Source organism: Oncorhynchus kisutch, linkage group LG11, assembly GCF_002021735.2.
Source record: "Oncorhynchus kisutch isolate 150728-3 linkage group LG11, Okis_V2, whole genome shotgun sequence".
In the NCBI taxonomy this organism is placed as follows: Eukaryota; Metazoa; Chordata; class Actinopteri; order Salmoniformes; family Salmonidae; genus Oncorhynchus; species Oncorhynchus kisutch.
In genome coordinates, this window is record NC_034184.2 from 19328795 (window position 1) to 19342826 (window position 14032).

The 14032-nt window shown below is 43.4% G+C and overlaps 1 protein-coding gene across 1 annotated transcript in view; it reads left to right on the plus strand.

The window, feature by feature from the left end:
- The window catches only part of LOC109899150 (RNA binding fox-1 homolog 3), a 745488-nt gene extending 731759 nt beyond the window's left edge, over nt 1-13729 (plus strand). The window contains exons 11-15 of the mRNA XM_031836492.1: nt 1256-1593; nt 2000-2039; nt 3414-3478; nt 7580-7658; nt 9802-13729. Coding sequence (XP_031692352.1) covers nt 1256-1593; nt 2000-2039; nt 3414-3478; nt 7580-7658; nt 9802-9846 — 567 coding nt within the window. The 3' untranslated portion in view covers nt 9847-13729. The remainder of the gene's footprint in view (nt 1-1255; nt 1594-1999; nt 2040-3413; nt 3479-7579; nt 7659-9801) is intronic.
- Nucleotides 13730-14032: the final 303 nt, after the last annotated feature.

Here is a 14032-nt window from a genome sequence, read left to right on the forward strand (position 1 = left end):
TGTCTCTCTCCCTCTCTCTGTCTCCCTCGCTCTCACTCTGTCTCTCTCTGTCTCACTCTCTCAAATCAAATCAAATTTATTTATATAGCCCTTCGTACATCAGCTGATATCTCAAAGTGCTGTCCAGAAACCCAGCCTAAAACTCCAAACAGCAAGCAATGCAGGTGTAGAAGCGCGGTGGCTAGGAAAAACTCCCTAGAAAGGCCAAAACCTAGGAAGAAACGTAGAGAGGAACCAGGCTATGTGGGGTGGCCAGTCCTCTTCTGGCTGTGCCGGGTGGAGATTATAACAGAACATGGAAGATGTTCAAATGTTCATAAATGACAAGCATGGTCAAATAATAATAAGGCAGAACAGTTGAAACTGGAGCAGCAGCACAGTCAGGTGGACTGGGGACAGCAAGGAGTCATCATGTCAGGTAGTCCTGGGGCATGGTCCTAGGGCTCAGGTCCTCCGAGAGAGAGAAAGAAAGAGAGAATTAGAGAGAGCATATGTGGGGTGGCCAGTCCTCTTCTGGCTGTGCCGGGTGGAGATTATAACAGAACATGGCCAAGATGTTCAAATGTTCATAAATGACCAGCATGGTCGAATAATAATAAGGCAGAACAGTTGAAACTGGAGCAGCAGCACGGCCATGTGGACTGGGGAAAGCAAGGAGTCATCATGTCAGGTAGTCCTGGGGCATGGTCCTAGGGCTCAGGTCCTCCGAGAGAGAGAAAGAAAGAGAGAAGGAGAGAATTAGAGAACGCACACTTAGATTCACACAGGACACCGAATAGGACAGGAGAAGTACTCCAGATATAACAAACTGACCCTAGCCCCCCGACACATAAACTACTGCAGCATAAATACTGGAGGCTGAGACTCTCTCTCTCTGTCTCTCTCTCTCGCGCCCTGTCTCTCTCTATCTCCCTCTCTCGCTGTCTCTCTCTCCCACCTCTCTCCCCCTCTTTCTCGCTCATTCCTTCTCTCTCCCCCCTCTCTCTACTCCCGAATGCTCCCCTTCTCTCTCTCTCTCTCTGTCTCTGTCTGTCTCCCTATGTGTTCCAGGACAGAGTGTATTATTTTTCTACTCTTTCTTTCCCTCCGGTGGGTCTGTTCCTAGTTCTCCATCTCTCTTTCTCTGTCTCTGTCATTGACAGTTCTGTGCCTTACTACCTACAGCTCTCGTACTTCACCTCCAGTCTATCCATTTCTATTTCCTTCTCTTTTTGTGCCAGTACCATGTGTAAAGTGTATCACCTAATCCACTGTTTTTATTCAGTATATCCCTTTCTCTATCTCTTTCCCACTCTCTTTCTGTCTGTGCCAACTCATTGTGTCTTGCCTCCACCACCCTACAGTCACAAACACTGCTACAGTCACACCACACATAAAGGTCTATTATAACAGACATGAAAGTAATATAAAATATAAATACAGTCATTATAATTCTTCCTTCCTTCCCTCCCTTTCTGTAGTGGCAGGTTTTCCCTACCCTAGTACAGGAGCGACGGTAGCCTATCGCGGAGCTCATTTCAGAGGAAGGGGGCGGGCCGTCTACAACACATTCCGCGCCGCGCCCCCACCCCCACCCATTCCTGCCTATGGAGCGTGAGTACACACAAATGTACACACACTCAGTGACAGGTGAACAGGGCGTGGAAAACAAAAAGCCGTCTTCTAATAGAGTGGAAAATTGCTCTTTGATTCCAGAATGGCCAAATTTGTCTATCTTTTTTTTAATATGTCATTCTGTGAATGGGACTGCTATGACCTGCACAGTCCACTGGAGAGGCATTAGTTCCCCACCTGATGATTGGTGTGTGTGTGTGCTTGCGCAGACTCTCCAATAGGGCTAGGGGACTGGACCATGGGCTTACATCCCAAATGGCAGCCTACTCCCTATATAGGGCTCATATGGCTGAAAAGTAGTGCACTATATAGGGAATAGGGTGCCATTTGAGACACTGCCATAGTGTGCTACAGCTTACTGTCTGTCTCTCTGTTCCATCTCCAGTGTTGTTTACCAGGACGGCTTCTATGGTGCAGAAATATACGTAAGTGATTCTACTTATTTCCACTCTTTCCCTCCTTCTGTTTCTGTCTTTCTCCTCATCTCCTTCTTGTTGTGTTGATAGGGCCCTTTCCTTATCTGCCAAGCCGCCTGACTGGTGAATTTAAACCCTTCTGGGCATCGAGTGGTGTAAAGTACTTAAGTAAAATTACTTTAAAGTACTACTTAAGTAGTTTTTTGGGGTATCTGTACTTTACTTTAGTTTTATATTTTGGACAACTTTTACTTCACTACATTCCTAAAGAAAATAATGTACCTTTTACTCCATACATTTTCCCTGACACCCACAAGTACTTGTTACATGTTGAATGCTTAGCAGGACAAGAAAATGGTCAAAATCCCACACTTATTAAGAGAACATCCCTGGTCATCCCTTCTGCCTCTGATCTGGTGGACTCACTAAACAGAGAACATCCCTGGTCATCCCTTCTGCCTCTGATCTGGTGGACTCACTAAACACAAATGCTTCGTTTGTAAATGATGTCTGATTCTTTGGAGAAGTGTTTGTGTGTGTTTGTCTGTGTGTGTGTCTGTGTGTGTGTGTGTGTGTGTGTGTGTGTGTGTGTGTGTGTGTGTGTGTGTGTGTGTGTGTGTGTGTGTGTGTGTGTGTGTGTGTGTGTGTGTGTGTGTGTGTGTGTGTGTGTGTTTGCATGTAAGCCAGTGTCTGAGTTTGTTTGCTAGTATGACTGCAGTTCAACAGTATTGCAGTTGATGTTCCTGTAATTGGAACACAGGCTGTTGAATGGTCAATTAGCCTGTATGTCAGGTGTCATGTCAGCTTGTACAGGTAATATGAATGGGCCCCGGGCTGTGGCTCTAAGTCATCAAATACACACACACAAACAAATGCACATGCTCACACACAGACACACATTGTCCCCTCTCCATTGTTGAACACAGAAACAGCTCCCTCTGGCTCTGCTCCATAAGCCTCTCGCCCGCCCCACACATTAATTACACCCTCGTTAATCGCCATGGCGATACACACACACACACACACACACACACACAAACATGGCCCATCCCTCTCCATTCATTCACAATAATTGCTGCACTGGCATTTTTTTCTCTCCCTCTCTCTCATAAATGTATTTGCAGTATTATAGCACTACGCTGATTGTTGTGTTAGAGGGTTTATTAATGGAAGAAAATTACACCTTATTCAGTCAATGACTGTTATTTTGTGTACATCCCTATTGGCACACAATTCCGTATGTAGTGCACTACTTTTGACCAGGGTCCTATTGGTCCTGGTCAGCAGTAGTGCACCGCATTATATAGGGAACAAGGTGCCATTTGGCACGCAACCTCTGTGTATTATCAGTAACAGCGTGTTTTCTTCCTGTCTTCTTCACAGGGAGGTTATGCAGCATACAGATACGCCCAGCCAGCAGCCACGGCTGCAACCGCATACAGCGACAGGTAACACACACACACTGCCCCACTAACCTCAAACCTCCAGCCACTTACCCTCCAGAGAGCCAAGCCTCCGGTCTCAGTCTACCCAGGCACGGAGCTCTACTCCCTGGGTTGTGGGCCGTGGTGGGGTGGGTGTTGTTAGTGATTCACCCGGACCCTTGTGTTGTTAGATTCAGCCACTGACCCTCCAGGGTGATCCAGCCGCCAGTCTCAGTCAACCCAGGCTCGGAGTTCTCCTCCATGGGTTGGGAGGGTTGTGTGAGGGCGTTGGGAGAACTAGTCTAGGGGAGATTGAGCGTGTCAGGCCTGATAAAGGACGGTGGCATCGGGAGCCTGTAGGCCACAGATAATGTTAGATTTATCAGACAACGCAGGGGAATTATGAACAGAGGAGCAGAGCAGGTGAAGGGCTGGCTGTATCTCTCTCTCTGCTAGAGTTATTTCATTCTCTCCTTCTAATCGCCCTCTCTTTTTTCTCTCTTGCTCTGTCAATCATTTATTTCTCTATTTTTCTCCCTCTGACTGATCTCTTTTTTGCTGCCTGTATGTTTTTCTGTGTCATCTTCTCATCTCTCTTTCTGTTCTCTCTCTTCTTATTTTCTTTCTCTTCTTTTTTAAGCTCTTGTGATTTAAAGTGAGTCAGTCAGTTCACTGAGGGGTGGAGTGTTATTTATTGTTGGCTAAGAGGGCTTAGAGGCAGTGGATCAGTGTGGAACTGAGAGAATTGTTGCCTCTGCTTCCCCAGGGAGCTCTTTCACACAAACACATAGCCATGACCTGTCTGCTTAAGTCTCCACAGCCAATCAGCTGCTATGTTCTTGAGTGGTGCATGTCAACAGAAAGGACATGACAGCTGGCATAGTGGTAACATTACCTCTTTACTACGCTCTAAAATGCTGGGTTAAAAACAACCCAATTTGGGTTCTTTAGTAACTCAGCGCTGGGTAAATATGTTTTTTTTTCAACCCGCCCGCTGGGTTGCGTGAATAACCCAACACATTGGGTTGTTGGGAGTACCCAAGCATTGATAGACTTAACCATCAGTTGGGTATTTTTTGCTCTCATGCTGGGTTGAACTCTGGGTATTTAAAAAAAATGTAATCCTTAGCTTATTAGGGGTGTGGCTTTCAACTAGATCTAATTGGCCACCCGTAAGAGTAAATGTAATTCCTGTTCATCATCTTAAGTTTACATACTGCAAATGTTTCTGTAATAATAAAATTTATTACAAATTATAATGAGGTAAACCACCTTATTGTGTCCAAACAATAGGATTTACATAGGTGTTAAGGGAACTCGGGTTCACGAGTGGCACAGCGGTACAGACCCGGGTTCTATCCTGGGCTGTATCACAACCTGCCATGATCAGGAGTCCCTTCAGGCGGCACACAATTGGCCAAGTGTTGTCCGAGTTAGGGGAGGGTTTGACGGGGGGAGGGCTTTACCAGTAGGCAGTCACTGTAAATAAGAATTTGTTCTTAACTGACTTGCCTAGTTAAATAAATCAAATACACTTCTGTAAGCCTCATTGAATTTAAAGAAATGTGTCAATGTTCAACCTTAACATGTGGAAACTATACAACAGAACAGATGAAGAAGAATGACATGTACTCTTAACAGGTGTTCAAAAATAATCTGGATGCCACGCCCCAACTAAACTACAACTCCAGTCTTCTGATCTGACCCTCTGGATCATATGTCAATAACCCAGCCCCATAACCCAGCACCAATAAATAACCCAGCATCAATAACCCAGCACCAATAACCCAGCACCAATAACCCAGCACCAATAACCCAGCACCAATAACCCAGCATCAATAACCCAGCACCAATAAGTCAGCACCAATAACCCAGCACCAATAATCCAGCATCAATAACCCAGCACCAATAAGCCAGCACCAATAACCCAGCACCAATAACCCAGCACCAATAACCCAGCATCAATAACCCAGCATCAATAACCCAGCACCAATAACCCAGCATCAATAACCCAGCATCAATAACCCAGCACCAATAACCCAGCACCAATAACCCAGCACCAATAAGCCAGCACCAATAACCCAGCACCAATAACCCAGCACCAATAACCCAGCACCAATAAGCCAGCACCAAAAACACAGCATCAATAACCCAGCACCAATAACCCAGCACCAATAACCCAGCACCAATAACCCAGCACCAATAACCCAGCATCAATAACCCAGCACCAATAACCCAGCACCAATAACCCAGCACCAATAACCCAGCACCAATAAGCCAGCACCAATAACCCAGCATCAATAAGCCAGCACCAATAACCCAGTAGTTTTTAAAGGAAACAACCCAACTAAGTGACCCAATGCCTGCAACCCAGCAGTTGGGTCAACCAAACAACCAATGTTTTTTTAGAGTGTAGTAACAGGGCGTGGATTCCTTTTCATCTATTTCCACCCCTCCTTCTTCATCCATCCATCTATTCACATCTCTTCCCCTGCATATTGACCACCTACCTTTCTTCCTCCCATTCATCTACCTCTCCTTTCTTTAATCTCTTCTCTGTACTTCTTTGCAACGATGTCATGCTCCAACATTTCATTTTCCCTCCATGCCATCATTACCTCCCTGCACCTCTGCTCCATCCCTCCTTTCATCCCCCATTTCATCCCTCCTATCTGCCATCCCTCTTTTCTCCTCTTCTCTCTGATAGGCCAACCCCTACAGGGCCTTATCTTTGCCCTCCAGACCTCCACTGGCATCTCTCGTTTTTGGAGGAGAGCAAACAAACAAGGGACTAGAGAGAGGGATGTAGAGGAGAGAAATAAATAGTGGTCGACGCGGCCCGGCTTGTCCCGTCTCAGAGAGAGAGAGAGAGAGGGGTAGAGGGATGAAAGGAGGGAGGGAGGGAGGTAGGTAGGGATGGTGGGATTAGTTCCGAGCTAGTGCTGGTGAATAGACAGGGAATAAGCCTTCAGAGACAGGAGCTGAGAACAGGAAAAGGGCAGGGATGACCCTAGACCAGATGGTCTATTTCTCTCTCTTTTTTTCTTTCTAGTCACTCTCTCTTGCTTCCATTTTCTTTCTATCAACCTCACTCTATCTCTTCCTCTCTATTGGACCCTGTATTTGTCTATTTCTCTGCCAATATCCCTCTCTTTCTGCTATCTTTCTGCTTCATATACTCTGTCCTCTAGTCTCGGGTCAAATTTCTCTACATCTATCACCCTTTTTTACTTTTCATCTCCCTCTATCCCTCTTTCTTCCTCATACATATCTCCTCCCTCTGTCTATCTAACTGGTTTTACATTCATTACTACCCTCTATCCCTCCCTCCCTCCCTCCCTCCCTCCCTCCCTCCCTCCCTCCCTCCCTCCCTCCCTCCCTCCCTCCCTCCCTCCCTCCCTCCCTCCCTCCACCCATCACTCCCTCTATCCCTCCTCCCATCCCTCCCTCCCCCATCCATCCCTTTTCTCACCCCTCCCTCCCTTCACCCCTCCCTCCACCCCTCCCTCGCTCCACCCATCCTTCTATCCCTCCTCCCCTCCCCCATCCCTCATCCCATCCCTCCTTCCTTCCCTCCACCCATCCTGCTATCCCTCCTCCCCTTCCTCCCTCCCATCGCTTCCTCCCTCCCTCCATCAGAAGATAAAACACTCCCTCCTCTTTCTCATAAATTGAAACGGGTAAAACAAATCATTGCAATCACACACTCTCACCTTTACGACGTACATTTATAGCGAGACATCGATTGCATTTCCATCCCATAGGGCTGTCTGTAACGTGACTGAGAGGGGAAATGATTATAGATCTAGTCTCCGGACCCCAGTTAAAATCGACGACCCAGAGCGTTAGTGTCTCATTGTGGACCGGTTTGACACTACTTATCTGTTATCAAAACTCTTAAGGGACGTTATTCAATCAAACCGGAAGTGCAGATGATTCCTATTGGAGGTTAGGTCCGTTAGGAGAAACAATTCCCAATACTGAATTTGAATGAATATCTGATTTTTTCTAACACGATAAATGTTATGTAATTGATAAAAATGAATCCTGAACACACTTAAGAGAAGACACGTTGTAAGACAAGGGTGTGGTCTCTCTCTCTCCTCTCTCCTCTCTCCCATACAGTTACGGGAGAGTCTATGCAACAGCAGACCCATATCACCACACGATTGGTCCTGCGGCCACGTACAGTGTGGGTACTATGGTGAGTCCTCTGTTCCTCTTCTGCTACTTTGACCACTGCTTACTAGAACGTATTCATATTTAACACTAAGGCGTCTTCCAGAATGGCACCCTATTCCATATTGGCCCTGATCAAAAGTAGTGCACTCTATAGAGGATAGGGTGCCATCTGAGATGCAGGCTAGTAGTCCGAGCGCTATAGAAAGTGTTTGGGCTCTTCTAAAGATACATGATATAACTACAATGTATGATAAATGTAATATATTCATTATGTACAGATTCATATAAATGAAAATAGAATGGACACTTGTGAGGAGAATCGAATTGTGATTTTTCAATGTGAGATTTAAAGCTGACTTGTTGCCACTTCAGTAAATGAACCAGACACATTGTTGTCTTATTCTCTAACCCCTTTCAATTTTAATTGGCCTGAATCTCTTTGCTTGAAATTGAAATGAGACCTGTACATCCTCCACTATCAGTGGAGTCTCCCAAATTTCCACAGGAAGAAATAGTCAATTGGTTAATGTTTGTTTTTAGCTAGCTTGTGCAGCTAACATCAAAGATGAAAAAATATCTTGCAGATAAAAAAGAGAGCCCCCCCCCCCAAAAAAAGAGAAAATAAAATAAAAAAAACATTTGTTTTCATTCCCGGGTGTGGATAAGGACTTCCTCCAAAGATGAACGACCATTAAGTGCATGCAGTGGCGTGCCATGAGAGATTAAAGGAAGAAATAAGAAAAATATAAAGAGAGAAGAAAAATGACACCCAGTTCCCCTTAGCTCTGTTGGAGAAGCTGATTGGATGAGAGGTCTTGCCTTAGACAGATGTGCAGGGTGTTGTGTGCAGACACGCGCGTGATGCCCGGAACCCCCCCCCCCGTTCCTTCCCCCTTTTTCCTTACCGAGCAACCCCCTCGTGCAGCTGCTAGCTAAAAGCTTTCATTAATTATTCGACTCATTTTTTTCCTATTCATTTACTTAATTAAAACTGTGGCCTGTGTTTTTTTATTCCCTTATTCCTTTTCTTCTCTTTTTTCTCAAAATGTTCCTCCCCTTTTCCTAACTATACTATACGTACACTGCAGATGTTTTACCACCACCACGCCCAAACAAACCAAACTGTTATCCATACACCACTACAGTAAAAACCACACAATGTTAGGAGAAAGATGGATAGGCTGAATGGGAATAGAAGAGGGTGGGGTACAGTATCAATCTGGGCCAAACACTAAAGCGGAACAACAAGTGACAAGATGGCTAAATGCCATCTTGTAGAATCATTGAACAAGAACAAACATTTACTAAAAGAGAGAGCGAGACTGAGAAGGAGAGAAATATTGAATCATATCTAATGATGTTTGATGAGTAGTTCCTGGGTTAAGAGTCTTGTTAATGAGGTCCAGGGAGGTAAGAGCAGAGCTAGCTGCTTCCCTCTGCAGTTGGGCTGGAGAAGATATGAGAGGAGGAGATAGGAGAGGCAGATAATCATCTATGCCACTTTTAATGAGGGGCTCTGGGCAGCGGGACAGATTTAGGCAACCATGTCTATACTAGGATACTTGTATAACCTGCTTGGGGTTAGAGAGAGGGGTAGCGGCAGAGGAGCGGGAGAGGGGTAGAGGAGGGTAGGCAAGGAGGCAGGGGGGCAGAGAGAGGGCGGGGACAGAGAGAGGGGCAGGGGCAGAGAGAGGGAGGCAGAGTGAGGGGTGCATGTTGTGTATAAATCGTGATCTGGACATGAAAGAGAATTAGCTACTGTATATCTGATTCAATGACCTATTTAGAATTTGTAGTTTTGATTGAAGTTTCTAGTTTTGATTGAAGAGTCAAACTTTAGAGAATTTAGTCACTGCTTAGTAAGAATCTTACGACCAATCACTTTTCAACTCCTTCCATTCCTTTCTCACAAACATAACGCCACATTCATACGCACACACACGCACACACACACACACACACACACGCACACACACATTAACATCTCCAGTACTCATCTCCTCTCAATTTCCACCAACACTCCAACCTTTGCAACAAAATAAAAAAAGTAAAAAGGGAAGAAAGTTTTGAGGGGAAAAAGGAAACAGAAGCCAATATAATATTCTATAAACCAAGCTTCCTATACTGAATACTGATTGGAGCTTTTTTCATCTTTGATGTTGCAGGCTAGCCTATACAGAGGAGGTTGCAGTCGCTTCACTCCCTACTAGAGAGAGAGAGAGGGACAAACGCCTCCCTCCTTCTGCCCCCCAGCAAAACAAACTAACAAACAAACTAAAACATCTATCAAACTAAACTCATACTTCCTGGTGGAAAACAAGAACATCTATCAAACTAAACTCATACTTCCTGGTGGAAAACAAGAACATCTATCAAACTAAACTCATACTTCCTGGTGGAAAACAAGAACATCTATCAAACTAAACTCATACTTCCTGGTGGAAAACAAGAACATCTATCAAACTAAACTCATACTTCCTGGTGGAAAACAAAAACATCTATCAAACTAAACTCATACTTCCTGGTGGAAAACAAAAACATCTATAAAACTAAACTCATACTTCCTGGTGGAAAACTAAAACATCTATAAAACTAAACTCATACTTCCTGGTGGAAAACAAAAACATCTATCAAACTAAACTCATACTTCCTGGTGGAAAACAAAAACATCTATCAAACTAAACTCATACTTCCTGGTGGAAAACAAAAACATCTATCAAACTAAACTCATACTTCCTGGTGGAAAACAAAAACATCTATCAAACTAAACTCATACTTCCTGGTGGAAAACAAAAACATCTATCAAACTAAACTCATACTTCCTGGTGGAAAACAAAAACATCTATCAAACTAAACTCATACTTCCTGGTGGAAAACAAAAACATCTATCAAACTAAACTCATACTTCCTGGTGGAAAACAAAAACATCTATCAAACTAAACTCATACTTCCTGGTGGAAAACAAAAACATCTATCAAACTAAACTCATACTTCCTGGTGGAAAACAAAAACATATATCAAACTAAACTCATACTTCCTGGTGGAAAACAAGAACATCTATCAAACTAAACTCATACTTCCTGGTGGAAAACAAGAACATCTATCAAACTAAACTCATACTTCCTGGTGGAAAACAAAAACATCTATCAAACTAAACTCATACTTCCTGGTGGAAAACAAGAACATCTATCAAACTAAACTCATACTTCCTGGTGGAAAACAAAAGCTAGAACAAAACACTTCCAGCTCCAAAAACACATGAACCCCTTGTCAAGAATCTCTCAAATTGATGTCTCATTTTAAGAGTTTTATTTGACTATATGCATTGTCTTTCATCGCTGTATTGTAAATGCTTTTTTGAATTTCCTGTATTTCTCTGGGTTGAGATTGATGGTTTATTGAATGTAAGAAAGCACATAGTGAGAGAGAGAGAGAGAGAAATTGGAGATGAGGGAATAGGTCTCTCACTTTTCTCTCTCTTCAATAAATGTTAATATATTGTCATTAATTGAACACTTTCTCATTGACAATAGCATTGCATGGTTTGGTTTGCTGCCTCTGTATAATGTGAGTCATACAGAGGGAATTCACCAACAAAAAGAGAAATGCAGCCTCTGTATAATGTGAGTCATACAGAGGGAATTCACCAACAAACAGAGAAATGCTGCCTCTGAATAATGTGAGTCATACAGAGGGAATTCACCAACAAACAGAGAAATGCAGCCTCTGAATAATGTGAGTCATACAGAGGGAATTCACCAACAAACAGAGAAATGCAGCCTCTGAATAATGTGAGTCATACAGAGGGAATTCACCAACAAACAGAGAAATGCAGCCTCTGTATAATGTGAGTCATACAGAGGGAATTCACCAACAAACAGAGAAATGCTGCCGCTGTATAATGTGAGTCATACAGAGGGAATTCACCAACAAACAGAGAAATGCAGCCTCTGAATAATGTGAGTCATACAGAGGGAATTCACCAACAAACAGAGAAATGCTGCCTCTGAATAATGTGAGTCATACAGAGGGAATTCACCAACAAACAGAGAAATGCAGCCTCTGTATAATGTGAGTCATACAGAGGGAATTCACCAACAAACAGAGAAATGCAGCCTCTGAATAATGTGAGTCATACAGAGGGAATTCACCAACAAACAGAGAAATGCTGCCGCTGTATTTTCCTCTCTTTAAGTGTGTGCTCTCAAACTCGGCTCCTGTGGGATGTGTCTGTGATTGCGGGATTTAATTCCAATCCATTTTCTGTACCCTTATTGTTTCAATTAGTCATTTTCCCAATATACATTAAGCCCGCTAATGGTCAGCAATTCCAGTTTAAGCAACAAATTTCAAACTGGGTTTTATTAAGTAAGTAAATGGTACAGCCGGCCAATTTCATTCCCTTAAGGGTATTGGCTGGACCCAAAGCCTACAGAACAGACCCATAATAACAAGTCTTTAGTTTGTAGACCTGAGACTTCTTAGGCTAATGAGAGAAACAGAAACAGAAACTCACTCAGCTGGGTGGTTGTCTCTAGCTCAGTTGATAGATTATGGTGCTTGCAACCTCAGGATAGTGGGTTTGATTCCTGTGCCCACCCATGTGTAAAGAAATGTATGCACTCATGACTGTAAGTTGCTTTGGATAAAAGCATCTGTTAAATGGCTTGTATTATATATCAAGAGGAGTTTGAGCTGCAACAAAATGGCTGACAGGAAGTAGTATTGTAGAACTCTGCGAAGGAGGAAGTGATGTATGGTAGTGGAGTGGAGGAGAGCCAGAGACAGAAGAGAAAGCAAGACACTCGACTTGCTAATTTCTCCTGATAGGGGCAGGGCCACTCTGGCCTACTTATTGCCCCCACCCACGGAGGCGGTGCCCCAGAGCGAGACATCACACTGGCAAAAAAATGTTGGTCGAGCGGATCAGACAGGGCAGGTGGGGTGAGTGGGGAGGGGACACTAAGTAGACCAGAGCCAGCTGTACCCGCTCTCGCTTGAGCATGCCAGATATTATGGAGGAAAGCATGCTCACGGGAGAGAGGGGATGCCCACTTAAACAGACAGGAACCTTGACAAAAAAAATTAAATGGTTAACGGCCTGAGTAAACTATCTTATTTAACCACCATCTTTGGGAGAGCTATGGCAGCCATTGCTGTGTGGCCTGGGCAGCAGCAGCATTGTGTCAGAAAAAGAGCATTGATTGTGGCACTGAGCCAGAGGCAGAAAGTATCCCATCTCCACAGAATGGCTTTAAAGGTACAGCACTCTAACTTTGCTTGCACCTTGAGGAAGCTAGGCAAATTGCAACACATTGTTTCCACACACAAACGGAAATTGAGCGTAAAATTTTTGCAACCAGCAATCAGAAGGATTTATATATGTTTGACCCTTGCCCCAATCTGCCATTGTTGGTTGTGCTCGAGAAGGAGATGACCACGCCTCTGAGTGACACTGATGGAAGAGAGGGAGGCTTGCCAGCAGAAGCCAGACTGTCTTTTGTTGTCAAATAGAAAGGCTACATTTTCAATGCAATTTGTTTGCACCAAAAATATTTTTTTAGATGGATTTTAATTTTTTCCACTATTACTGCAGATATATTATGGACATTTTTTAAAATTACAATACAAAAATATGACATCATGTTCTGTTAAAGCGGAACACAGCGTTTCTTTTACACAATGACACTTTGTATGGTTTCCGTTTTCCTCTACCAAATAAGCTACAGTATCTACAAAATAAGCAATAATACTTCATGTTGATATTGCTCTGCATTCTTTCATTGGTCAGTTGTTATTTTCAGAAAGAGTCCTTAAATATCTCAAGTCATTATTTTTCGCCATGCCAAAATGAATAATTAACACTATTCAACAAAGAGGATGTTGAAGGGAAATGTTGATGGTTACTTGTGGTGTTATTAAAATGATAGATATATGATTTAAGAGGAGCGAAAGAGCCAGGAACTCTCTTCTTCACACTCATTTGTTTTTTAAAGCCTGCATGCAGTCTTTCTAATGTCATTTTTTAAATCATCACTGTATGTCTAATATATCACTGTATGTGTTTATTTCATTAAAATAACTCCAAATATATTTTTCATGATTTATTTACCTGATCCTCCTTTTGCTCAGTCTGATCATGTGGGCGTGTTGATACAAATGTAAATATATTGACATACACAGCCCTGATTGGCGGATAGGATCATCTAGACTAAAACTTGACCCACTTACCCCTTCAAAGTAGGAGCATACATATGCAAATAAAATATGACTGGTCATTGGTCAGAATAATCAGATCAGATTGTGATGTCATGATCTGGGCCAAAAACTCCATCCCACCTGAACAGGCTGAAATTCCAGGCATTTATATTTCCAAACAGCTTTTACACAAAAAGG